The sequence below is a fragment of the Macaca nemestrina genome, chromosome 3 (genome assembly GCF_043159975.1).
Source record: "Macaca nemestrina isolate mMacNem1 chromosome 3, mMacNem.hap1, whole genome shotgun sequence".
Lineage (NCBI taxonomy): Eukaryota > Metazoa > Chordata > Mammalia > Primates > Cercopithecidae > Macaca > Macaca nemestrina.
In genome coordinates this window covers 102377914-102405765 of record NC_092127.1, presented here as the reverse complement: position 1 = coordinate 102405765, position 27852 = coordinate 102377914, and the positions used below count along the sequence as shown (strand labels likewise).

General features: G+C 35.2%; 1 protein-coding gene across 10 annotated transcripts in view; it reads left to right on the top strand.

Annotated features, from left to right (window-relative positions):
• Nucleotides 1–27852, top strand: part of LOC105479667 (protein tyrosine phosphatase non-receptor type 13) — a 225357-nt gene that overhangs the window by 168692 nt on the left and 28813 nt on the right. For 5 of the 10 annotated variants that reach the window (XM_071093330.1, XM_071093331.1, XM_071093333.1 and 2 more), the window contains 17 exons: nt 142–605; nt 2006–2152; nt 2808–2901; nt 3888–3973; nt 5247–5406; nt 6798–7012; nt 7130–7228; nt 9057–9421; nt 10668–10851; nt 12273–12431; nt 12944–13115; nt 13215–13425; nt 17148–17218; nt 18945–19006; nt 21675–21819; nt 22440–22577; nt 23054–23142. In XM_071093330.1, the coding sequence (XP_070949431.1) occupies nt 142–605; nt 2006–2152; nt 2808–2901; nt 3888–3973; nt 5247–5406; nt 6798–7012; nt 7130–7228; nt 9057–9421; nt 10668–10851; nt 12273–12431; nt 12944–13115; nt 13215–13425; nt 17148–17218; nt 18945–19006; nt 21675–21819; nt 22440–22577; nt 23054–23142 (2861 nt within the window). The remainder of the gene's footprint in view (nt 1–141; nt 606–2005; nt 2153–2807; nt 2902–3887; nt 3974–5246; nt 5407–6797; nt 7013–7129; nt 7229–9056; nt 9422–10667; nt 10852–12272; nt 12432–12943; nt 13116–13214; nt 13426–17147; nt 17219–18944; nt 19007–21674; nt 21820–22439; nt 22578–23053; nt 23143–27852) is intronic. The other 5 variants (XM_011737771.2, XM_011737770.2, XM_011737769.2 and 2 more) reach the window with 3 other exon arrangements.

The window sequence follows — 27852 nt, the reverse complement described above, 5'->3', positions numbered from 1 at the left end:
AACACATGACCTAATGGTGTTTTGCATGTGCTATCCTTATAAAATCTTTCCAACAACCTTCAGGAAACATTGTGTATATGTGTAAGCACAAGCATGTGTGTCACTAACTTGTTATTCTCATTGATGGATTTTGACTTTTAGTGCCTTCTACTCCTGTGCATCTCACCAATGGGATGAAAAACTACATGAAGAAATCTTCCTACATGCAAGACAGTGCTACAGATTCTTCTTCCAAGGATCACCACTGGTCACGTGGTACCCTGAGACACATCTCCGAGAACTCCTTTGGGCTGTCTGGGGGCCTGCGGGAAGGAAGCCTGAGTTCTCAAGATTCCAGGACCGAGAGTGCCAGCTTATCTCAGAGCCAGGTCAATGGTTTCTTTGTCAGCCATTTAGGTGACCAAACCTGGCAGGAATCACAGCATGGCAGCCCTTCCCCATCTATAATATCCAAAGCCACTGAGAAAAAGACTTCCACTGATAGTAACCAAAGCAAAACTAAAAAGCCAGGCATTTCTGATGCAACTGATTACTCGGACCGTGGAGATTCAGACATGGATGAAGCCACTTACTCCAGCAGTCAGGATCATCAAACACCAAAAAAGGCATAGTTTAATTTTAATATTTTGGTTTTCTCATTTAACAAAGCAAAATAGTAGCAAATACATTACAGAGCACAATAATCTACAAGATACTTTCATTATTCTGGAAAAAAGAAATAGTTTATATCTTCTAATTGCTACTGCATTTGATACTAACTTTCAGAGAAATCCACAGCTTTGGATGATAACTTTAAATGGCTATGACTCTGCAAACTTGCTGTCTAATAACCCAAAGAAGGAATATGCAGATTATGATTGTTTTCTTACCAGTTGTCTCTGGTATATTAATGTTTATATTAATAAGAGAGTTTTAATATCTGAAAATTGTTTCTAAATAGTTCATATAATGGACATTTGAATTTACTATTTATAGTCTAAATTCTTCTGAAGTTCTGAATGAATGATAATAACGACATTGAAAACAGCTCATTCTGGCTGGGCACAGTTACCCACATCTATAATCCCAACACTTTGGGAAGCAGAGGTGGGAGGATTGCTTGAGGCCAGGAGTTCAAGATCAGCCTGGGCAACATAGGGAGATCCTATCTCTACAAAACATTTCTTAAAAAATTATCCAGGCGAGGTGGCATGTATCTGTAGTCCTAGATCCTTGGGAGGCTGGGTGGGAGGATTGCTTGAGCCCACAAGCCCAGGTGATCGAGCCAGACCCTAACAGAAAGAAGGGAAGGAAAGGAGGAGAGGAGGGAGAGAGATAAGGAAGGAAGGGAAGAAAGAGAGTAGCTTATTCCTAGAAATGATATAAATTTAAACCCAAATTCACAAGCAGTTTTAGAAAAAAATCTTACGCCTTTCGTTTACTGAAAAATCAACATTCCTCACAACAGTTATACTCTTATTAAATGGGCTTAGCTGTTGTTCCCATGTTTATATTATTGGATTAATAAATATAAGTAATGTAAACATGAAACCTCATTTTAGAGGCTCAGGTTAAAAGCTACTGCTTGATATATATTGATTATTAAAGGAAATAAAACTAATTTGTAAATTTAGGAATATAAAAAGCATTGGACCAGGATTATATAAAAGCCAAGTTTGAACTGGGTTCTGTATAGACTTCCATCTACCATATCTAGCAGTTTGACCTGAAGCAAGCTCTTTAATCTCTAGACATCAGTTTCCTCAACCATAAAATATGAATACATTGGACTAGAAGATCTCTAAGATCTCTTCCAACCTTTATGTTCTTTGACTATACTGTATCCTTTAATATCTTGCTTTTTCTTAATTTTTCCAAAAACACATATTTGTCTTTTGGTAATAATTCATTTTGACTCTAGTCAGCTTTGTCCTGAGCTAGGTTTAAAAAATAAATAAAAAAGAAAAATTATAATTCATTTTGACTCTAACAAGAAATCTTTGTTTATTTTTTTTTTTTTGTTAAGGAATCTTCCTCTTCAGTGAATACATCCAATAAAATGAATTTTAAAACATTTTCTTCATCACCTCCTAAGCCTGGAGATATCTTTGAGGTTGAACTGGCTAAAAATGATAACAGCTTGGGGATAAGTGTCACGGTACTGTTTGACAAGGTTTTCAAATGTTTTCTCTTCTTTAATTTCCAGCAGCCTATTATATGTCAACTTTTTAATTGAATTATTTTGCATCAAAAGGGACACATCAAATATTTCCAGAATCCTAAAATTGAATTATATCTTAAAACTTTTTAAAAAATTGTGTTAGTCACTTTCTCCTGTGATTTTAAAAAAATTAGACAAACACTACTTTTTTCTCCATAGATTTAATACTTGCTTTATCTGAATATAAAACTTGCAAATTGTAAAATTAATGCAATGCTTTTTAGATATTTGACATGAGCATAGATTATATATCTCTAAACTACATTATTAGTAATTAAAGACTGTATATTTCTATATACTCTCCATAATATATAATACCTTGTAAACACGTTAGTATCTTAAAATTAGAAGTTCCCAAGGAATATATATATATATCTTTAAGGTAGTTGGAATGTGAGTATAGGCTATTTGATAAAATTATTTTTGAATTATACTGATGAAGATACTATCCCTCATTAGTATACTAATGAATATACTGTACATCAGCATGTGCTGATGGGATGCCACTGCTTTGGCTGATGAATTGAATCCTTTCTAGGCCTGAGATTTGAAAGAGAGTGCAAAATTTTTCATATTATAAAATATTATTTTGTCTTTTTCTCTTTAGGGAGGTGTGAATACAAGTGTCAGACATGGTGGCATTTATGTGAAAGCTGTTATTCCCAAGGGAGCAGCAGAGTCTGATGGTAGAATTCACAAAGGTATAGTGTTTACATTATGTAGGAATTATATACATGAATATTATAGCAAATAGATAAGGAATTATAAAGTTGATAACTGATCTTCAAATTTATAATATGAAATAAGAACATACTCAATTATAAAACTGTAGCATTAAGAAACTCTTTGATGCCATTTCAAAAACTATTCTTCCCAGCTTATTTTCTAGTATCAGAAGATATCTATACATCAACATTGTGTGGGAAGTTAAAAAACTTAAAAAGGAAAGAAAATATCTAGACAGTGCTTTCATTCATATTTTACATGTACTATGAAGCAAATTGCTGTAAAAACACTGACATCTACACTTGTTTTTTTTGTTTGTTTGTTTTGTTTTGTTTTTTCAAGACAGAGTCTTGCTCTGTCACCCAGGCTGGAGTGCAATGGTGCAATCTCGGCTCACTGCAACCTCTGCCTCCTGGGTTCAAGTGATTCTTGTGCCTCAGCCACCCAAGTAGCTGGGATTACAGGCACACACCACCGACTAATTTTTGTGTTTTTAGTAAAGACAGGTTTTCACCATGTTGGCCAGGCTAGTCTTGAGCTCCTGACCTCAGGTGATCCCCCCACCTTGGCCTCCCAAAGTGTTGGGATTACAAGCGTGAGCCTCTGAACCCAGCCTGATGTCTACAGTTCTAGTAAGAACTAACTAGGAACTTTCCTCCAATCTCTAAATATTTATAGTTCAACTTATCTTTTCTCTTGATTTAAATTTATTTTTGTAAAGTTATTGTTCTAAAATATACTTAACATTAGCCATAAAATTGGGGAATAAATTAAATAACATATTAAAGAAACTCTGTAACACAGTTTCTTCCAGAGTTTGCCTGAGTCTGTCCTCAAACAAATTAATATCAAATAAGGCCATAAGATTTAAGTAATATGAAATAAGGCCATAAGATTTAAAAGAACATGTAGGATTTTTATTTATGATTTGTTTCTTTCAAAATAACTGCCTAATTTTTAGGTGATCGCGTCCTAGCTGTCAATGGAGTTAGTCTAGAAGGAGCCACCCATAAGCAAGCTGTGGAAACACTGAGAAATACAGGACAGGTAACAGATCATTACACCAACCTTTTACAGTACCTTAGAAGAGCAAAACAATGTGTGAATAAAATCAGTTCTCACTGAGATCTCTAAATTTGTTAGCTAATCCAGAAACCAAGTCTGATGTATATAACTATCTGAGTTGTTTTTTCCTTCCAAATTGAAATGCAAGTATTACAAGACATTTTTTACTGAGGAAGCTGACTTTCTATGTCATATTTAGCATTTACATTACCAAAGAGATCTGATGGGGGAGGGGTGGAAATTGCGTTTTAAATTTGTTGTATAAACATCTGATTTCTAGTGATTTTCACTCTTATTCTTTAGCCTGAACATAACATTTATTTTGTTGAAGTACATTTTGAGTCAGGGAGTTTACCAAATTATCTATAATGGTCTTTGGAAGTTTTTGTTGTTGTTTTGAGACAGGGTCTTGCTGTGAGGCCCAGGCTGGAGTGCAGTGGTGCAATCGCGGCTCACTGCAACGTTGACTTCCCTGGCTCAAGTGATCCTCCTGCCTCAGTCTCCCAAGTAGCTGGGACTACAGGCGCGTGCCACTATGCCTCGCTAGTTTATTTTTTATTTCTTGTAGAGACGCGGGTCTCCCTATGTTGCCCATGCTGGTCTCGAACTCCTAGGCAAGAAGTAATCTTCTTGCCCCAGCCTACCAAAGTGCTGGGATTACAGGCAGGAGCCATCGCACCTGGCTTTTTTTTTTTTTTTTTTTTTTTTTTTTTTGAGATGGAGTTTTGCTCTTGTCACCCAGGCTGGAATGCAATGGCATGATCTCGGCTCATTGCAAGCTCCGCCTCCCAGAGTCAAGCAATTCTCCTGCCTCAGCCTATCACGTAGCTGGGATTACAGGCACCCATCACCACACCTGGCTAATTTTTGTATTTTTAGTAGAGATGGGGTTTCACCATTTTGGCCAGGCTGGTCTCCAACTTCCAAACTCAGGTGATCTGCCCACCTTGGCCTCCCAAAGTGCTGGGATTACTAGCATGAGCCACTGCACCTGGCCATTATCATACATTTCTAACATGTATTATATTTATAATAGATTACTTTTAATCGTTTATCTTTCTATACAGAAATGTAATAAAAACTTGATTTTGGAACCTTCAACCCCTTGCTTTTGTTCCTCTGTATTTTTTTTCTCCCTCTTCATTTGGTGGACCAAATTTGGTAGTTACTTTAAATGATTTTATACTGTTAAGTCCTGAAAATGTATCTATTTTCTTAACATTCTTCTTAATTAATGAAATGCTATTTTATCCAGGTGGTTCATCTGTTATTAGAAAAGGGACAATCTCCAACATCTAAAGAACACATCCCGGTAACCCCACAGTGTACCCTTTCAGATCAGAATGCCCACGGTCAAGGCCCAGAAAAAGTGAAGAAAACAACTCAGGTCAAAGACTACAGCTTTGTCACTGAAGGTCAGGCCTTGGGAGACTACAGTCTCACCTTGAAATTACTCCTCGCTTATTCGAAATTTGATTTTTACATTTTGGATTACAGTTAATGCCCTAGTTTTGTTCATTATTCTTGCCAAGGGCAAATAATAATCTGACATAGCACCATACTGAATAAAGACAAACATATTTGCAGCTCATAGAGTCTGAAAGACTTTGGATAATGAAGTCATGCATGATTATGGTCTTTTAAAAATCCTTTAAATTGTTGTAAAATTCAAAATGAAATTTAGTAAGTGAAAAAATAAAGAAAAACAAATGGTGAGATGCCTTCAAACCCATGTGAAACCTTGACCCTTAGATTTTTTTTTTTTTTTTTTGGAGACAGAGTCTCGTTCTGTCACCCAGGCTGGAGTGCAGTGGTGCAATCTTGGCTCACTGCAACCTCCACCCCTGGGTTCAAGCTATTCTCCGGCTCAGCTTCCCAAGTAGCTGGGATTATAGGCACACACCACCACACCTGGCTAATTTTTGTATTTTTAGTAAAGACAGGGTTTCGCCATGTTGGCCAAACTGGTCTTGAACTCCTGACCTCAGGTGATCCACCCTCCTCAACCTCCCAAAATGCTAGGATTACAGGCATGAGCCACCACACCTAGCCCCATCATTCTTTCTTTAAATCAGTTTGGTTTTTTTTTAAACACCCAAATCAACCATGAGCAAAGACTTTAAATATGTTTTTAAATTATTTTCTGGTTATTGTTCTTTTAATTTATTTAACTGATAAGAAATTTATTGAAATATTGCAATTTATCTAAGTTAAATTACACCTCCCCAGAATATTACAATGTCAGTTTATTTCCACATAACCTCCTCTAACGTTTATTTTGTTCTTCTTTTCATCTTTCTCACACTGTATACCTGAATTTCTCCCATATCTGTCCTTCCGTGGAATTTCCCCTTTTTTTTTTTAATCTGTTGTCATACTTTGTTTTGTTTTGCTTTTGTAGAGATTGGATCTCACTGTATTGCCCAGGCTGGTTTCAAACTCCTGGGTTCAAGCAACCCTCCTTCTTCGGCCTCCCAAAGTACTGGGGTTATAGGCATGAGACGCTGTGCTCATTAAAATACATGAGTTTGATGCATAATTCCATTTTCAGAATCCTACTTTCAGAATTCTCCTTCCTAATCAAACAGCTTAGTTCATGCAGTTAGTTGATAAGATTTCTTAATGATGGAAATAGACTGTAGAATACGGCTTCAGTATACTATAAGAGTGCAATAAGTACATACAGAGCTGTAAATATGGGAAAATAGACTTTTTAAAATGTGTCTAGAAGTATATATGTTTGTATGTTCATATGTAAACACAGCATGTTAATAATATCTCAATTTTTTTATATCTTTTTCTCCAGAAAATACATTTGAGGTAAAATTGTTTAAAAATAGCTCAGGTCTAGGATTCAGTTTCTCTCGAGAAGATAATCTTATACCGGAGCAAATTAATGCCAGCATAGTAAGGGTTAAAAAGCTCTTTCCTGGACAGCCAGCAGCAGAAAGTGGAAAAATTGATGTAGGAGATGTTATCTTGAAAGTGAATGGAGCCTCTTTGAAAGGACTATCACAGCAGGTGAGCCCCTAGCATGTGGAGTATAGCATTTTTAATGATGAGATGGATTGGCCTTTCAAAATGGTTTCATAATGCTGGTTTAACTGTACCTTCATTTGTCATTCATGGTATCCCCAGGAAGTTATATCTGCTCTCAGGGGAACTGCTCCAGAAGTGTTCTTGCTTCTCTGCAGACCTCCACCTGGTGTGCTACCGGAAATTGATACTGCGCTTTTGGTGAGACTTATGAAAAGTAATTTACATTTTTATAGCATATCAACTTAGCAACTAGCTAATTCAGCTGTGGTGGTTTCATCATGAATTGTTCTCCTGGGTTTCATACCTGGCTACTTGTTTTAGGTAGGCGTGTTATCTTGTATGTGACAACTTCTTTGAATGTATTCCATATTTGTATAATAATATAAAGTAATTTACTTCACCTTCTCTTCTCCCCTTTCCAATTCTGCAATTCTAAGATTTTGGGGATTTGTTTCCTAAGCATAAATAGAAACAGAAAAATACATAAAGTAATGTTACAAAAACCTTTTGTCTATTTCTCCATTGAACCAAACAAGGAAAAGTGATTCTTATTCTGAGCTAGTTTGGATTAAAATGAGAATTCTTCAGAATTTTTGCCTTTTTTAACACAAAGTCACAGAGAAAGGGATATGTTTATCCATTTCCCTTTTTTACATCAAGGAATAGCTGAGGGATCCAAAATGGTGACTTATAAATTATTTACTGACAGGTAGGAATCTGAATGTAACCGAATTTAGATTTGACTGCTCACAGCTCAGAAGCCGTACACAAGAAACAAGGGTTGGTAGCAAGAGAAGCAGGTTTATTTGGAAAGCCAGCAAACTGAGAAGATGGTCATCCTAAAATATTATCTTTAGTCAGTACAGATTTCAGTCTCTTTTTAAGTTAAGGGCAAGAGGAAGAGAAGGGGATTGAGATCAAGAGGTGACCGAAGACCACAGACATCTGGGTGCCAGCAAGGGCCCGAGGAGGTTGGGAACCTCTTTGTCCTTAGTCAGGTGACAAAGCTCCTATAAATCTTTAACATAACACAGATAGTTGTTTACATACTTCTTCTTTGATCCCAGAGTTACTTTTTAAAACTACATGATTGCTGTTTTTGCATATTATCTCAGTGCTCTAAAATTATCCTTGCCTACGTGCAGAAATGGATAAAGGCCTCGTAAACAAAAGTGGAGTTAGTTATGTTCATTATTGCTGTTTCAGTGTTACATAGACATAGATGACTGTTCTCATTAAAGAAAGACTGCTTTTGGCCTGTCTACTTAAAATAGCCTTCTGCTACCAGTGAATAGTGACTCCTGGGTATGAAAGGCAGGATTATCTGGGCCAGAAGTGTTAACCCTTATTATGGGGGAAGAGGAAAATAATATTATTAGGAGAACATTAATAGGAAAATAACATTTCTGTGAGATGCATTATAAATAGCATTTTTAAAAACTACATTGATTTGAGGCACCAGATAGGAAAAAGTGAATGGAACTCTCTTGATGTGCATATAAGTTGGTATCAGTTTTTAGAAAACAATTTGGAAATACTTAAATAGCCTATTAAAAATGTGCTATATTCTGACAGTATAGAAAATTACAAAGTAATAGAAACTCGGGTAAAAATTTACATACAAAGAGGTTCTTCTAGATTCCTATTAATAATGAAAAGCTAGAAACAACTCTATGTCCAATAAAAGGAGAAGGCAGAAATAAAGGTATAGCCATCCACTGGACCATTATACAGGTATTAAAATTGTTTTAAAGTATATTTAAGGACTTAAGAAGATATTTATGATGGAACCCTAATTTTTGAAAATATGAGACAAAATACATATTACTCTAGTTCTAACTCAAGATATAAATTGTACAATATTAACTGTTTTATATATTATTTTCTCTAGTGAACATAAATTACTTTTATTATCAGAAAATTCAATGCATATTTTAGTAGAAAGTTGTTCAATGGTTTATTTTCAAATAAATGCTTCTAAAATTCATAGAATGGTCACGAATCTCTTTAAATGTGTCCATTACAGACCCCACTTCAGTCTCCAGCACAAGTACTTCCAAACAGCAGTAAAGACTCTTCTCAACCATCATGTGTGGAGCAAAGCACCAGCTCAGATGAAAATGAAATGTCTGACAAAAGCAAGAAACACTGCAAGTCCCCATCCAGAAGAGACAGTTACAGTGACAGCAGTGGGAGTGGAGAAGATGACTTAGTGACAGCTCCAGCAAACATATCAAATTCGACCTGGAGTTCAGCTTTGCATCAGACTCTAAGCAGCATGGTATCACAGGCACAGAGTCATCATGAAGCACCCAAGAGTCAAGAAGATACCATTTGTACCATGTTTTACTATCCTCAGAAAATTCCCAGTAAACCAGAGTTTGAGGACAGGTATCATCAATTTAATGTGAAGAGCTCAAAGCAACTGGTTGTTTTTATTAGCAGTAGTAGCAACATGCATTTCTCTAAGAATGAAATGTATGTATCTGTGACCTTCACAGTGGTTAGGCAGAGATGACTCTATTGGATGTCTAGCTATTGTGACTGATAGTTTTAGTTAGCAAACCAATAAGCTCTCTAGTCAGTCAGCCTGAGTCTTTCTTCCCTCTTGAGCATATTTACTGGTAACTAAGAAAGTTATTTGTATTTCACCATTAATCATACTACTTAAACAGAAACAGAAGAGACTTATTTAGGCAGTAACACAGTGGGAGAGTAGGGACCAGAAATATAGAGGGGAGATAAGGGCAGAGAGTTTGCAAAAGGTAAGACAAAGAAGATGGGGAAAAGAAGAAATGATTGAAAACATAGAAGCATACAAAGAGAAAGACTACATCAATACATCACATAATTATTCATACATTTTACTCTTCGTTTATGTCTTTGTATCTATCCACATCCAACCATATTTGTTCCAGTTTTTTTCCTTCGTATTTTATCCAAAATAACCATAGGAGTCAGACTTTTATTCTTCTTTCTTCTTTTCCTTATTATGTTGAAACACACATTAAGCTTCTGATAACATTAGCTTCAGCTTTGAATTAACAACTAGAAATCAAAGAATTCTATTTAACCTATCTTGCTGACTTTATGCAACTTAAAGAGCTTCGTCAAAATAGAACCTAGGCCAGTGCAATGGCTCACATCTGTAATCCCAGCATTTTGGGAGGCCAAGGCAGGCAGCTTGCTTGAGCTCAGGAGTTTGAGACCAACCTGGGCAACATGGCAAAACTCCATCTCTACTAAAAATACAAAAATTAGTTGGGTATAGTGACACACACCTGTAATCCCAGCTACGCGGATGGCTGTGGCAGGAGAATCACTTGACCCTAGGAGGCAGAGGTTGCAGTGAACCGCGATTTCACCACTGCACTCCAGCCAGGGCAAGAGAGTGAGACCCTGTCTCAAAAAAAAAAAAAAAAAAAAAAAAGAACCTAGACAGAGAATAAATTATTGTTAATTTTAGCATTTAACAGATATGGAGTAAATTCATAGTCCAGAGTCATACAAAAAGTAACTAGGATCTCAGTTCAAATCAGACATGAATATTTGTTAAGCATTTTCTGTTTCTGGCACAAACTTACCATATTGACATTGAAATGTATCTGAAAATAGTCTTACTTCTTTGTCTCTGTAGTAATCCTTCTTCCCCTCTACCACCGGATATGGCTCCTGGGCAGAGTTATCAACCCCAATCAGAATCTGCTTCCTCTAATTCGATGGATAAGTATCATATACATCACATTTCTGAACCAACTAGACAAGAAAACTGGACGCCTTTGAAAAATGATTTGGAAAATCACCTTGAAGACTTTGAGCTGGTAAGTTTTTTCTCTATATTTTAAAAAAAAAAATCCATATTTTTTAAAAGAAGGTGTGTTCATAAAGTTTCCCTTTAGGGAAAAAGCTATCTTTTAAAATAGCTTCATGTCTGTGTCTAATAAATGGATAACATATCTGGTATGTTTCTATGCTGAGAAATTAAGAAATAAGGCAAAACAACCCTGAGTATAAATCCTGATTCTACCACTGACTTGCGACAATTTGGCAGACTCCTATGGACCAATTGCTTAATTCTTCTGAGTCTTGGTAGCTTTGACTATAAAATGGAGCAAGTTACCTCACAGAACTGTGGTGAAGATTAAATGAAATAACATATGTAAAGCACCTAGTATAGTATCTGCTACAGAGGAGACCCTTAGTAAATATTAGTTTTGTCTGCTTCTCAAATTCTGATGAGTTACCTATTTAATTTTTAACCAAGTTTGAATGTAAGTTTTTTCCTCCTCCACACTTTTTTTGTGTGCTCAAATGGCATCCTTTACATTGTAATAATAATCCTAGAACTTCTAAACCTACAAATAAGATCTGGAAACAAAATTTCCAAGTATAATATCCTTTACATTTATTGAAAGTTGGCCTTTTTAAATACTGCTTTTATTATCCAAGTAATAAATGTGTATTGTAGAAAAATTATTAAACAGAGAAGAAGATTAAAGCCACTATAATCTTATTACCCCAAAACTGTTAACGTTTTGGAGCTAAGTTTCCAGGTACTTTTTTTTTTTTTTTTTTTGCCTATAATTGTGCATGTGTGTATTGGAGATGAGGGGTGTGCAGCATCTACATCTTCAGTTTCATTCTTAGCAATGGAGTAAAAATAATCTTTAATTTTTCTTAGAAATCTTTCACCCTTGTAAGCAACCTCTGTGTCTCATTTGAAATCTTTTAAAAGTATATTTTATTTATACAAGAAAATTAATAAGATTGTGATAATCACCAAAAGACTTCATATTTTTACCAAAAAAAAAAAAATCTTTTTGTGACTCTTTGCATCTGTTTAGAAATATGTGGCTCTTTGCATTTTAGAAATATATGAATTTTTTTCTGAACCTTTCCTCCAAAAAGTATTCTGTGATCATCAAAGTATAACCACTATTGTGTCCTTATTTATCCTAAAAATATAAGAATGAAAGCATGAGTAAATTCTGTCTCTGCTGTCTCTAGACAAACACATAATGTTGTACTTAAACTTAACTTTTACATGGGATGCAGTCGGGGGACAGTCTGTCTAGAATCAGACAGACTGTCTAGAGTCAGACAGACTTGACTTCTCCACTTGGACAAGTTAAGTAACCTTTTAAGGTTTGACTTTCTCCTCTGTTAAGTGAAATAATAGTCATCTTTCTGTTTGTCTATAGTGCAGAATACACAACCTGAAAGTATTGTTTTCTTCCCTTAGGAAGTAGAACTCCTCATTACCTTAATTAAATCAGAAAAAGGAAGCCTGGGTTTTACAGTAACCAAAGGCAATCAGAGAATTGGTTGTTATGTTCATGATGTCATACAGGATCCAGCCAAAAGTGATGGAAGGCTAAAACCTGGGGACCGGCTCATAAAGGTGAGACATTTAAGAGGAATGGATTATTTGTGTAAATGTAGACAAAGAGCAAGCCAAAAAAAGAAGGTTGAATTATTGTAATACTGTATTTCTCTATTCGGTTTATGCTTCCTATTTACACCACTTAAAAGTAAAGGCCTTTATATCGTTAACAGTTTGGGAAATTATTTTTAATTTGAAAGTCCCTTTAATCTCAGTTATGGCATAAAACAAACTATCTTAGGTCTTAGGGCCAGAAAGTTTAAATTACTTAGAGGATGAATTTCCTGGATTTGCAAAATAATGATGCATTTGTTAGGGATTTAACATTATTACTTCATTGTAATGGCTTGATTGTTGTGCCTATGATTTCCATAATAAAGAGGATTACCAATAAATTAGAGATCACTGTTGTGAATCTCTTACTAGCCAATATATATTATAAATTAGGAAGATTATTATATTTTCTTGGCAATTTAGCTTCTCTTTTCTAAACATTGTGATTCTCACTTGCTCCTTTCTTGGTTTTGTAGGTTAATGATACGGATGTTACTAATATGACTCACACAGATGCAGTTAATCTGCTCAGAGCTGCATCCAAAACAGTCAGATTACTTATTGGACGAGTTCTGGAATTACCCACAATACCAATGTTGCCTCATTTGCTACCGGACATAACACTAACGTGCAACAAAGAGGAGTTGGGTAATGAAAAGTCAAACTTTGTACAATATGATTTTCTTGGTTAGCTTAAGAGTAAGTACTCTTATGACTGAGAAAACAAATATTTTCTATTCTTTCAAGGTTTTTCCTTATCTGGAGGTCATGACAGCCTTTATCAAGTGGTATATATTAGTGATATTAATCCAACGTCCATCGCAGCCATTGAGGGTAATCTCCAGCTATTAGATGTCATCCATTATGTGAATGGAGTCAGCACACAAGGAATGACCTTGGAGGAAGTTAACAGAGCATTAGACATGTCATTTCCTTCATTGGTATTGAAAGCAACAAGGTACTCTGCAATTATTTATGAGTTTTGATTTTGCATGTGTGTGCATATCAGGTCATTGATTATACTTACATTCTCCAAAATTATATTACTGAATTAGTAATTCATAGACTACATTGGCAGGACTTAATAAATTTAAAACAGACTTCTTCATAGGCGATTTTGAGAACACTAAGGGAATAATAGAATGGTTACCACATTTATCAGTTAGGATGTTTTCACTTGCAAGTAATAGAAAATAGAACTCAACTTTTGTTTAAACAAGAGAGGGAATTTATTGGGAATTTTTCTTTTTCTTTTTTAGACAGAATTTCACTCTTGTTGCCCAGGCTGGAGTGCAGTGGTGCGTGGCTCACTGCAACCTCCACCTCCCAGGTTCAAGCGGTTCTCCTGCCTCAGCCTCCCGAGTAGCTGGGACTAGAGGTACCCGCCACCACACCTGGCTAATTTTTGTATTTTTAGTAGAGACGCAGTTTCACCATGTTGGCCAGGCTGGTCACGAACTCCTGATCTCAGGTGATCCCCCCGCCTTGGCCTCCCAAAGTGCTGGGATTATAGGCATGAGCCACCCTGCCCAGCCCCAGATTTATTGGTTTATATTGGACTTTTAAAATTCCAGAGATAAGGTGGTCATCAGGTGAAATCTGATCAGGGCTCTATCTTATTTGCTACTTTTAGTTATTTCCTCCTCCCTGTATCAGTTTTCTTTATGATAATCAAATGACTACATGATTTTCATACTTCCCATCTATATACCACATCACATCACCTAGAGCAGTCTTCAAACAGAAATCTCACCAATCACTACTATTCAAGCAAGTAGCGTTTTGCCTAAATTAAGGTCAATCTCTAAGTTGGAAGCAAGGGATAAGAATATACAGGTGCTCCTCATACAGTGGGGTTACATTCCAGTAAACTCATGGTAAATTGAAAATATCATAAGTCAAAACTGCATTTAAAATACCTAGCCTACCAAACATCACAGCTTATTAGCCTAGGCTAGCCTACTGTAAACAGTTTTACATTACTTACATTACATTATCCTACAGTTGGATAGGATATCATCTAACACAAAGCTTAAATGTTGAATATCTCATATAATTTATTGAATACTGTACTGGAAATGAAACACAGGATGATTGTATGGATATTCAAAGTATGGTTTCTACCAAATGCGTGTCACTTTTACAGTGTCATAAAGCTGCACCATTGTAAGTTGGGGACCATCAGTATTGATTGGCTTAAGCCAGTCCTGGCTCATTCCCAGAGCTGGGACAGGATTAATCCTACTGGAACCTCATGCCTGCTACCCCTGAGGCATAGAACTACCACATCTACTCAACCTTATACAGTTTCACATTATAAAAAAATGCTAATAGCAACTTTGCTTTCACTTACAATGGAAATAGATTGAGAAAATGTATTAGTTTCCTATTACTATTGTAAAAAATTACTGTAAGTTTAGTGGCTTAAAATAACACAAGTTTATTATATTAACGTTCTGAAGGTCTGAAATACAAAATGGGCCTTCCTGTGGTAAAATCAAGGTGTCGGCAGGGCTGCATTCCTTCTGTAGGTCCCAGGAGAAAATCTATTTTCCACCCTCTAGAGACTCCCCATACACCTTGGTTTATGGCTCACTTCCATCTTCAAAGCCAGCAACTGCAGCACCCTCTGCTTCTGCTGCCATATCTCTTTCTCTGACTCAGACTTTCCTGCCTCCCTCTTTCACTTATTCGGACCCCTGTGATTATAACGGGCCCACCCAGATAATCCAAAATAACCTCCCCATATCAAAATCTGAACCTAATCATATCTACTGTTTCTTTTGCCATATAAATAGTAATATCTTCAGAGGTTCTGAGGATTAGAACAGAATCATTAGAACATAAACATCTTGGAAGGGGATTATTCTGCCTACCACAATTTACAGGAATCCAGGCTTTCTAGATTACAGACTTAAATTATATAAAGGGAAATTCACATTTTTGCTTGTGAATTATTTCTTTTAAAGTATGGGGACTTGTTGATCAAATCATTGATTATAAACTTATTTATTCCTTCTGAATCTGTAAATTAGATTGTGTACTTTTTTTCCCCTTGAACATAGTCTTTGACTTGATTCCTTCATATATTATCTAAAAATTGGATTGGCATACAATTGTTTTCATAGGTCTACTTGAATGTTAATTAGGAAGGGAGGGAAGTCTTCAAACAACCTGGAAAGTATTTCTGTGAAAATTAATATTTTTGCTAACTTTAAGTCCAACTGAATATTTTGCCTCAAAATTAGTAGAGCACTCTTCAGCCCAGCCTTGAAGTAATTTTCTTTTGTCCTTCTGCTTTTATCTTAGCTGTAGTCACCAAAAATACAGTCATGGTAGTCACAATTACTTTCTCCTTCATTCTTCGTCTAGCTCTCTCTTCATTGTGTGTGTCTGCCCTCTTTTATTAAAGCCCATAGGGTAGCAATAATGGAGGGATGTATATTTGTAGTAATTATCTGTATGTCCACTTTCTAGAGACTCCTCATACTCCTTGGTTTATGACCTCCTTCCATAAAGGGAACTGTAAAGGGTTTGGAATTTTACTGTACTTGCAAGCTAATAAGCTAGCCTGTCTTTGTTACATGGTTGCTGGCAGAAGACATAAAACTCCTGAATCAGAGATAAAACACTATTACTAATGCATAGCAAGCAGCGTGAGCATGGCATCCGTGTCAGTTCCACATGTCTTCCAGGTCCCATAAAAATGACATATGTGGGCCTGTGGATTTGTACACATGCAATGGGTTGTATTATAGGAGAGGAATGCTTTAAGAAGAGCCTTGGGAACCCACCATTTTATAGCAGTCTGTAAGAAACCCTGTTTTTTGTTGAGGGAGAGAAGTTACCACATCCTTCATGGTTGCTCACTGCAGATACAACCTTAAGAAGTGGCCCAGATAATAAAAAGGTCAGGACCTTGCATTTTGGGGCTAGTCAGCAAGAACATACAAGGGTACTCAGAACTTGAAATATATTGCCTCTCCCAATACTGTACACCTTAGGCAACTCCCCTTTTCTCTCAATTATCAGCAACAATAAGATTGCATACTAATCTTCTATTTCTAAGGTGCTATCTTTTTGGCTGTTTTGTACTTTGGGTGGCACCATTCTTCTTATAGTCCTTTGAATAGAAATATTTCATCTAGATTTTCACTTTAATTTAAAAGAAAAACACGTATCAAGGGCTTTAGATATATAAAACTTAATGATCTGTGACTTCTAAGTTATCTTTGAACTATTGACTAAGTGACAGTGAACTGAGTTATTAGATAATGAATATTAGCAGTGTTTTCAATAGAAGGGGAAATAGGGTGATATGTTAAACTGAAGCCCAGAGAAAAACTACGTAAAGAAGTGATTCTTAACCTTTTTTGGGTCAAGAATATCTCCCGGGCCAGGCGCGGTGGCTCACACCTGTAATCTCAGCACTTGGGGAGGCCTAGGCAGGTGGATTGCTTGAACTCAGGAGTTCGAGACCAGCCTGGGCAACATGACAAAACCCCATCTCTACAAAAAATACAAAAAAATAGCTGAGCATGGTGGCACATGCCTGTGGTCCCAGCTACTTGGGAGACTGAGGTGGGAGCATTGCTTGAGGCCACGAGGATTGCTTGAGCCTGGGAGGTCGAGGCTACAATGTGCCAAGATAATTTGCAGTTGTCTTTTTTTACAACACAGAAATGATCTTCCAGTGGTCCCCAGTTCAAAGAGGTCTGCTGTTTCAGCTCCAAAGCCAACCAAAGGCAATGGTAAGGATATATTCATTTTACTGTACTCTACTATGGTAATGGGAATGTAAAATGGCACATCCATTTTGGAAAACAGCTTGACAATTTCTTAAAAATTTTAACTTACACCTAAAATATAATCCAGCTTTTCCACTGCCAGCTGTTCACTTGAAGAAAGTAAGCCTATATTCTACATAAAAGCTTGTACAGAAATTTTTCTAGAGGTTACTTGTAATAGCCAAAATTTGAAACAACTCAAATGTCCAAAATCTATTGAATTGATAAACCAATTGTAGTATATCCAAACAATGAAAAACCACACAGCAATAAAAAGGAATGAACTATTGATACCAGCAAAAAAAAGTAATTAAAATAACCTCATAATAAATGTTCTGAGTTAAATAAGCCAGAGCAAAAAAAATAGTTCATACTGTATGATTCTATTACAGAGTTGTAGACAATGCAAATTATAGTGACAGCAGCTCGGTGGTTATGTAGGGCAAACAGGGAAGGAAGCATTTAGGGGAACAGGAGAGAGAGATTACAAATAATAAACTATTATGTTTTGTACTATGCCAATATGATTATTTTGAACCAGTGGTGTATTATTGCTATATTTTTTATTTTTCTTAGAAGTTTAATAATATTTTTCTTGCAAGGAATATTAAAACCCATTCTCGGACTCTATGTAACATCATCCACAGAATTCTAAAGATTTGTCTATAAAAATTCCATCTCAGTTTTTATCTTTCTAGGCAGAATTATTTTAGGGTCATTCCCAAATAGAGGTTCTTAAATGTACTTACCTATATTTGTTTCTTTCTTTGTTTTCTTATAAAGTTTTCCAAACTCTACTATATTTTTCTCAGTCTCTTGAAAATATAATTTAATGAATGAAGTTATGTTTAAATATGTGATGTTTTAGCTGTAAGTGAAACATAATCTCCTTTTTTAATATATTGAATTGTTGTAATGATAGCTAAGGATTAAAATTAACATTTGACTTAAAAATATATTAAAAGTTCTTTTCTGTTTTATCCATAATTTATTTTCCTGTATTGAATTGATAGGCTTTTTGAAATCAGACTTTAAAAAGCTTACTACCTTCTTTTAAATAGTAAACTGAACATAGTTAAGCACCTGTGATGGCTCACCCGTTCAAAGGGAGAAATTATAATCAGTGTCTCACACGAACCATTCAGCCCAAACTAGCTTTTATGTGAACTATTTTCTTTTAAGAAATTAGCTTTTTCCTCACGCCTGTAATCCCAGCACTTTGCAAGGCTGAGGCGGGCGGATCACAAGGTCAGGAGATTGAGACCATCCTGGCCAACATGGTGAAATCCCGTCTCTGCTAAAAATACAAAAATTAGCTGGGCATGGTGGTGCATGCCTGTAATCCCAGATACTTGGGAGGCTGAGGCAGCAGAATCACTTGAACCAGGGAGTCGGAGGTTGCAGTGAGCTGAGATCGCGCCTGGCAACAGAGCGTGACTCTGTCTGGAAAAAAAAAAAAGAAAAGAAAAGAAATTAGCTTTTTCCTTGGGATAAACCCCCAAAATATTAAAGCTTTGGAATCAAATAATATTCCATTTATTTGGTTTTTAATCATTTTGTAATATGAATTATTTTAGTATACTAATAAAAATAACAACATCCCAGAAATGCGAGTTTTCTTTAATTATTTTGATATCCCTCTTGTGGTTTGGATTGGCTCATCCCCTTACTTCCTATATTGTCCTTTCAGGTTCCTACAGTGTGGGATCTTGCAGCCAGCCTGCCCTCACTCCTAATGATTCATTCTCCACGGTAAGAAAAAGTCCACCCTCTTTCATGTCATACCTCCTTATCTAAGTAACAGCATGTTTGTGTTTTGAACCAAATTGATTTCATATTTAAATATTTGTCTTCTTTAGATATTCATATTAATAGTAAGGCTATATTTTACTGAACTGATAGGCCTTGCTAAGTAAATCATACAACATAGAGCCTCACATAGGTAACCGTACGTCATTTGGCACACACTCAGCTTTTAAATACACTAACCAGTTAAATAGATAACTTTAGTGCGGAGATTTTTCTTACTAATATGTAAAATTCTTTTGATTGTCTCTTAGACCACGGAAAGAGAAGAATAATGTAATTAAGAGTGGAATTGTTCCTTTGGGCTAGTTTTGGCAAGCAGTAACCTTCAAGTTCAAATCTGTGCAACCAGTGAGGAAAAAACAGAAGTAGCAAATAAATAAATAAATAATAGGTTTACTTGCTTTTGAAAGACTTAGAAAATGCTTTACCAAATGATTAAATGAGACAGCTTTAACCATTTAAGATTAGCACAGAGAAATCTAGGGGTGACTTAACAAAACTAATACATAGTTAAATTCCATTTCATGCTCTCTTTAAGTCTACTTATATGCCCATTTATGTGGCTAACATCCCCTTTTTGTGATTTTCCTCCTGGTATGTAATTACATTTCTACAATGATCACAGCTGGATCTTCATTTCATGGAATTGTTTTATTCCACATGCATCCCATACAATATGTTCTGAACTTCAATATGGAATGGCTTGCCATGTAAAATGCAGCACTGAGAGATTGCTCTTTTATTAATCTGAAAGTCTTATTATGTCAACATGAGCTGGCTTTAGTGTGGAAGGAGAAAAATAATTTCATGACCAGAATTCCAAAATTCTACACCTTTCATTTCATTATGTTGTCTCACACTTGTGACTTGGTCTAGCAAGCCATGAAAAGATAATTACAGCAGAACATTTTAAGGCAGTAATGACTGAGACACAAAAACAAAATTTTTTTGTTATTTGTATGTGTTGAAATTGAGCTACAGCAACACTCACTATTCACTCACTATGAAGACATTATTCAGAATGTCTTCAATTTCACATAGCAAAGCAACTGAATTTTCATGTATTTCTAGTAGTATTCACACTGTATAGTGCTCTTCTTTTTAAATAATCAGCATGTTATTGAAAGAAGAGTAGAGTTTTTGTTAAATTAACATAAAACCCTAGATTAACATAAAACCCTTTTGCTGTTCATGGCTGCCAGCATGTTTTTGTTAAAATCTTCCAGGAAGTCTCCCAGACAATACTCTGTCGTTGAATGCTAATATCTATACTATTAATTTCTCATTGAGAATGGAGTTTCATAATCCAGTGAAGCTTTTTGATATTACCATTATTTATTTTTAAAAATTCTATTGCATCTACCATGTATACTTTTTATCTTAATAGAATGGGTGAAACCTTTAGAATAAAGCGCAACCTTTTATTTGTATAAAATTATTTTAATTTATTCCAAGCATTTATTTTTGCATTTTTTTCAAGTCATTTTTCTTTTGATAGGGTATGCTCCATGGAGTGCTTCACAATTGAACATTGCATTCAAAATTTACATTCTATTCAATAATTATTCTATTGTTATGAATTCATTGTCTTAAATTTATATGAGACTTAGACTAGATTTGAAAATATTTATACCTAATGGATTATCAGGCCACTAAATTGGAGACTATATCCACGTAATAGACCATTGAACATTGCATTCAAAATTTACATTCTATTCAATAATTATTTTATTGTTATGAATTCATTGTTTTTCTTTTTTTTTTTTTTTTTTTTTTTTTTTTTTTTGAGACGGAGTCTCGCTCTGTCGCCCAGGCTGGAGTGCAGTGGCGCGATCTCGGCTCACTGCAAGCTCCGCCTCCCGGGTTCACGCCATTCTCCTGCCTCAGCCTCCCGAGTAGCTGGGACTACAGGCGCCCACAACCGCGCCCGGCTAATTTTTTGTATTTTTAGTAGAGACGGGGTTTCACCGTGGTCTCGATCTCCTGACCTTATGATCCGCCCGCCTCGGCCTCCCAAAGTGCTGGGATTACAGGCTTGAGCCACCGCACCCGGCCGTTTTTCTTAAATTTATTTGAGACAGACTAGATTTGAAAATCTTTATACCTAATAGATTATCAGGTCACTAAATTGGAGACTATATCCATGTAATAGACTCAGAAGTACTTGAAAAGTTGGTATTTTCTCTCTCCCTCAACTTCTAAGCTTTAATAGTCCTATTAAACTTTTTTTAAATTGTATGAAAAACAAGTCTTACAAAATTGCTTCAAAAAAGAGATGTCTTCAGTCGGATATTTTAAGATGTACTACATAATAGAGTTCTCTTTTAGCAACTCAAAGTTTATATTAGCAAGGACTGTGAAAATTCCTGGAATAAAAATTTTGAGTTAATGTTGTTTCACCTAGTGTTTCCAGATATATTTAATGATGGGAAGCCCCATGCCCTATGCACATTTCATTGCACTGATATTTCCTTCAAACACTGATCTAAGGTGGAGAGACATAAGATGGATCTTGTACTAAGAAAGAAGAGGAGAGAGACAATGTGCAGTCCCCCAATCCTGGAAGTTAGTAAAATACTATCTGATGATTTGCTTTGGTTTTATGCTTTAGGTTGATGGGGAAGAAATAAATGAAATCTCGTACCCCAAAGGAAAATGTTCTACTTATCAGATAAAGGGATCACCAAACTTGGCTCTGTCCAAAGGTAGTTTTCCAAATCAGTCATCTAATTACTCTAAATGCTCTAATAACTCAGGTAATTAAAAAAAATAGGTATCCTCTTTTCTTTGCTTTATATATTACTGTAGCTTTAACGGGAAAGATTATTGCTCAAATAAAGAAAAGAACAATATACAAATGTCCCAGTATTCATTCTCGTCTCTGAGACTAATTTTTTTTAAGTGATTAAAAAGATAGCTGCTGTGTTCTACAGTGTTTCTTATGTTTTGTGAAGTAGCAATTCACAGGCTACCTAATAGTTTAGAAAAAATGTCTTCAGGATGTTTTGTCTGGTCTATTATATCCTTAATCTTTGTAACATAACTTTGTTTCTTTCATGAATTAATACATTGAGAGTCATTTAAGAAAATAAACATTAAATTATTAATGCCTTGTGAAAAGCCATATCACCAACATTGATTTTGGTTTATTCTTTGTAATTTACATTTGTGTGGTCTTTCGTCATAGCAGCCAGGGTAGTTCTAGAACTAAAAATGACTGGATCACATTAGTGTAAACTACTTTTCCAGTCATTGCTACTTTTAAAATTGGTTGCTTAAAATTTGAAAGCACCTAGCAAATTCTATTTAACGCCTTGTCCCTTTCTCGTGTCAATATTTTTAACGTAAAACCCCATGTAAATTATTATTTTTCAAGAATCCTGTATACAAGAAGATGACATTTATGATGATCCCCAAGAAGCTGAAGTTATCCAGTCTCTGCTGGATGTTGTGGATGAGGAAGCCCAGAATCTTTTAAACCAAAATAATGCAGCAGGAAACTCCTGTGTTCCAGGTACATGAACCAGATGAATAAATTGGTATACTATGGAGTACAAGAACATCTCTAGGGAGCATTTTTTGAGTAAATATGTAATGCATTAGTTCTTCCTCTATTCCTCATTAGTGTGTAATATTTCAGAAACAAAATAGAATTTGTTATCTCCTTTTTTTTTATTTTCCATATTTATAAGTGGGTTACCTTATTAGTGAGATCTCCAAATGTATCATTTATATCATGAATTTTACTTCTAGAAGTTAGTCCAAACATTTTCCCCCAGCCATTCTCATTTTAATTTTAGTAGATAATTGTAACCAGAAATTTTATACTGATATATACTTGATCATTTCTTCCTAACTTTTCTAGTTAAAACATTGAAACTATTTATGGATATTGGTTTATACACTGCCTTCTTTTGCAGGCAAATGAAAACTTTTCTACCTCCTCAATAGTTTTATTAATTCATCTTGGCCTTTATATTCCTCTCTCAGGTACATTAAAGATGAATGGGAGGTTATCAGCAGAGAGAACAGAAGATACAGACTGCGATGGTTCACCTTTACCTGAGTATCTTACTGAGGTAACAGTAATACCTAAACAACCTAGGATATGTCAACTTGTTAGAATTATGGGTTTTAACCCAGAAGGTGAAATAATCAGAGATTATTTCCTGTTTTACTCAAAAATTAAATTTAGGAGGAAAACAGAGATTAATTTCATGTGTTACATTAAAGTGTCATCCTATCCTAGTGAAAGAATCATTACACAAATTTTCTCAAATTAAAAAAAATAGAAAAAAAACAATTGGTTTTCAAAAATGTAATGCTAAACTTTCTAAATTATTCTTTAAAACCTTAAAACTTAGGATCTTCTAGGACATTAGACTAAGGAAAAGCATGAAATAGTGGATAAATTATATTTAAGGTTCTTCAAACTCAGCATCACCCTATGTGTACAAATCTGACCTTGCTTAATATTCTGGGATAATTCTTCTCATTATCCTTCTTAATCTTCCTACTTTATATATTCAAAATTAAAACTGTGCTGGTTTGAATGTTCTTACACTAGTTATCATGGATGCTTGTACTTACACACAATCTCATACATACATAACTGTTCATTAAATATTTACAAATAGTGTGTGTATATATATATATATATATATACACAGAAGCTTATGACTGATAAGTGTATATTTCTCAAGCTACAAAAATAATCATACAAATATTAGATATCTCAAAATGTGACAGTCGGTAGTGGTTTTTCTTAAGATGAACTTTCATATAATCAGAATATTAATAATTACAGTAAAAATAGGCTCTTTAGAAAAGGTTTTCTGAACATTTTAAGTCATGACTTTATCACATTTTTATTAATATTTAATAGTAACATTAAAATGCCCCTTAAAATGTATGTTGCAATGTCTTTTAACTAAGAAAGTAAAAATCTGTAATTGCCATTTCAGAAATGTGATGTAGGCTGAGCGCATTGGCTCATGGCGGTAATCCCAGCACTTTTGAAAGGCCGAGGAGGGCAGATCACTTGAGGTCAGGAGTTCAAGACCAGCCTGGCCAACATGGTGAAACCCTGTCTCTGCCAAAAATATAAAAAATTAGCCAGATTTGGTGGTGCACGCCTGTAATCCCAGCCCTTCAGGAGTCTGAGGCAGGAGAACCACTTGAACCTGGGAGGCAGAGGTTGCAGTGAGCGGAGATCATGACACTGCACTCCAGCCTGTGCAATAGATCGAGACTCAGTCCCCCCAAAAAATAAAAGTCATGTCACATGCTTTTTCTTTTAAAAGAGTAAAGAAAGCTTGTTAACATAATATAGATTCTCATTTATACTGAGCTATGACTATTTTATGGCAGAAAACTTCTTTCAAGTTATCTTTTTTTATTATTTTCATTATGAAAATATATTACATCCTTATTGTAAAAAAGTTTCCAACAGAATCTTCAAAAATGTAAGTCCCAGCCAGGTATGGTGGTTCATGCCTGTAATCTCAACACTCTGGGAGGCCGAGGTGGGCTGATCACCTGAGGTTGGGAGTTCAAGACCAGCCTGACCAACATGGAGAAACCCCATCTCTACTAAAAATACAAAATTAGCTGGGCAAGGTGTTGCATGCCTGTAATCCCAGCTACTTGGGAGGCTAAGGCAGGAGAATCGCTTTAACCTGGGAGGCGGAGGTTGCAGTGAGCCAAAATCACGCCACTGCACTCCATCCTGGGCAACAAGAGTGAGAGTCCGTCTCAAAAAAAAAAAAAAGTAGGTCCCTTTTTAAAAACATATTTATCTTATTCATCTGAGGTAGCTATTGTTAAAAATTTTGATTTCTACCTTTCCACTGTGCATATCAAAACATAAATATTTATATACATACATAATTTTTTAATATACATTTTATCACATGGTTCTGAATTTGGTTTTCACTTAAGAATTGATCATTACCCTCTTTCCATGTGAGATGTATAAATTTGCCTCACACATTTTAATGACTTCCTATTATTTTATTGTAAGTTTATACCATAATTTATTAAATTGGCCATCTGTTGATGAATTTTAGATTTTCTTTTTGTCAGCAAGAGGACACAAATTATTAGGAACTATATAATTGTCTTGCCACTGAAGTACAGATAGATCCTGCAAATACATGCATTGAGAATACATTTTGGGCTAGATATATTAAATTAGTACTTCCTGAATAAATGGGACTTCTGCTTTAGAATCTATTTTAAATAATGGTAAACAAAGCAAAGAAAGTGAGGGAACAAATTTAGGAAAGGAGTAACAGGGATCTTAGATTAAAACATTTAAAATTTTTATTTGTATCTAATTCTAGGAACATGTTTAAATCACTATGACAATTATATTCATAAGCAGACAAATTTAAAATTTGCAAATATGACTAATCTCCCCTAGCTGAAAGAAGACCGAGCTAGCATTCTGGAAAAGTTTTCTGTTTCATCTTATATTTCTAGAATATTACCTATATTTTAGAACTGGCTAGTTTTAAGAATTATTTAGAACTTCTGATAATAGTCTTTTATAAGTGCTTGAAATCACCCTAAACAAATTGTGTATTATTTACTGAATTGGTTCTAACAGTATATTCTGTAACTTTGAAAGTTTTATCATGTACCAAAAGTTAAGATGCTAACCATTGGTATTAAAAAGTATAGGAATATAGAAATATCTTCTTATAGAAGAAAGATTATACATGATACCTATTTATACATTCATTGTGTTTCTCATTCAGTATTGTAATTGTACTCTTTAGTACCTCTTAGTGAAGTACTTTAGGTCAATGCCTATGTCTTATTTAAGAATGAAAGAATGAATGCTAATCATATACATTACTATAAATTATTGTCTACAGTTTCAAAACCATTTAGCTGTTGAACTTATTTGACTAATTTTGCTGGAGATGATGGGGTAAGAAGAGGTGTTAGGGTTTCTGTCCTAAATTTGCTTGTCCACTCTGGTAGTCAACTTGAGAGAAGTACACATGTAAATAAGTAAATGTAATTTTTAAAAAGCTGTAGAAACATATTCTATTAAATGTTTATATGGAGTTCAGCGAGAGCTACAAAGAAGGGGGAAAATGGTCGGGGCTACACAGGAGTAGGTGGATAAAGTTATTAAAGCTTTCTAGAGAATTAGCATCTTAAAGATGTTTGATAGTTAAGATAAGCTAGGAAAGAGCATTCCATACATACTGTGGAGCTGCTTTAGCAGAGGAATGAAGGTATAGATGAGCCTGGAACATTCAGGACACTCAGTCATTGCAAGTAGGGTATCACAGGGTGTCTTGAAAGCTAAGCCTAAAAAGATAGGCAAGGTGTTAGTTCATGAAGTGACTTACATGCCATGCCAAGGAATTTGATCTTTCCACATCTCTTGCCACTGAAATGAATCAATATGCTTTCTAATTCTGGTTATTTTTTAATGGTTTTAATTTCTTCAAACATATTCTTCTTATGTAGTGTTTTTAATTTCTTAAGCAAAAACAAGGCAAAAACTTTTAGTGACTCTCCGGCACCTGAGGATAATTCTGCTTGACTGTTGGATCTCAGAAGGACTGGCTTTATGGGCATTCAGCCAGTGCAATCACTCAGAACCCTGTGCTTATAAGAGCCTCCTACCTCGAATATGCTATAGTGCTGTACCATCACCAACTTGAAGTTCTTAATAAGTTTTTAACAAGAGATCTCTTATTTGCATATGGCTCCTGGCACTGCAAATTATGTAGTTCATCCTAGATCCAGGAGATAGTTCCTCTTCTCTCAAGTTACTGGATCTGGAGTCCTTGAGCACTAGGATTGTAAAATAACCTTCAAATGGGCTGACCACTCTTTTAAAAAATCTTAAATATATTTGGTGAGGCAGTACCACAGCTGCCTCCTCTTCCAAAGGTCCTTCAGTCCATACTGACAAGAAACTGAAGGCCAATCTTCTTAACCAACCCTCCCCCATACACAAGTGAACTTTACAAAAATAGTGGTAATTGGTTAGTACAGGTATCACTGTAGCTTATTTCTAATTGAGTTTTACCTCACCATTTTCATTTAATAATAGTATTATTAAAATTTTCATATTTATAACAGCATTTGACTCTTATAAAAGGCTTTGTACTTTCTAAAATCATTATACACATGCTATATTCTTAGACCAGGATTGTAATGGGAAATAAGAAATGCAAATGACTTTAGTTGGAAAAAAAATTTAATCCAGACTAAAATGAGCAGCTTCTTAAAACAGATGAGGTCTAGGAAATTTCCTTTCAGTTGACAGTGGATTAAAACCTTTTTCCTTCTACTGTAGAAGTTCTACATTTACATCAACTAAATTGAAATTATTATCAGGGTAATTTAATTATGGTACTTTTTAACTCTACAAAGTCTGTAACTGAAAGGTCATATTACAGGTGTCATTTTTATTAAGTGGATGTAATAAACTAGGTCTCAGACATAAGCGTGTGTGGGCACACAGTGGTGAACAGACCGACATGATTCCTGCCTTGGTAAGAGCTTACTAATGGAGAGGAAAGGAGGAAAAAATCAAACACACAAATAAATATGTAATTACAAGTTGCGTTAAGGTCTGTGAAGTTTGTTTGTTGTTTTTAAGTGCCAACACACAAAAAAAAGAATAACCAAGGAAACCTGCTTTAGATTGGGTGGATAGAAAACATCTTCAGGAGGAGAAGACACCATCAGAAGGGCTTTGTAGTAAGAAGGGATGAGTGATTTTGAAGAACTAAAAGACCCATGAATTTGAAGCCTAG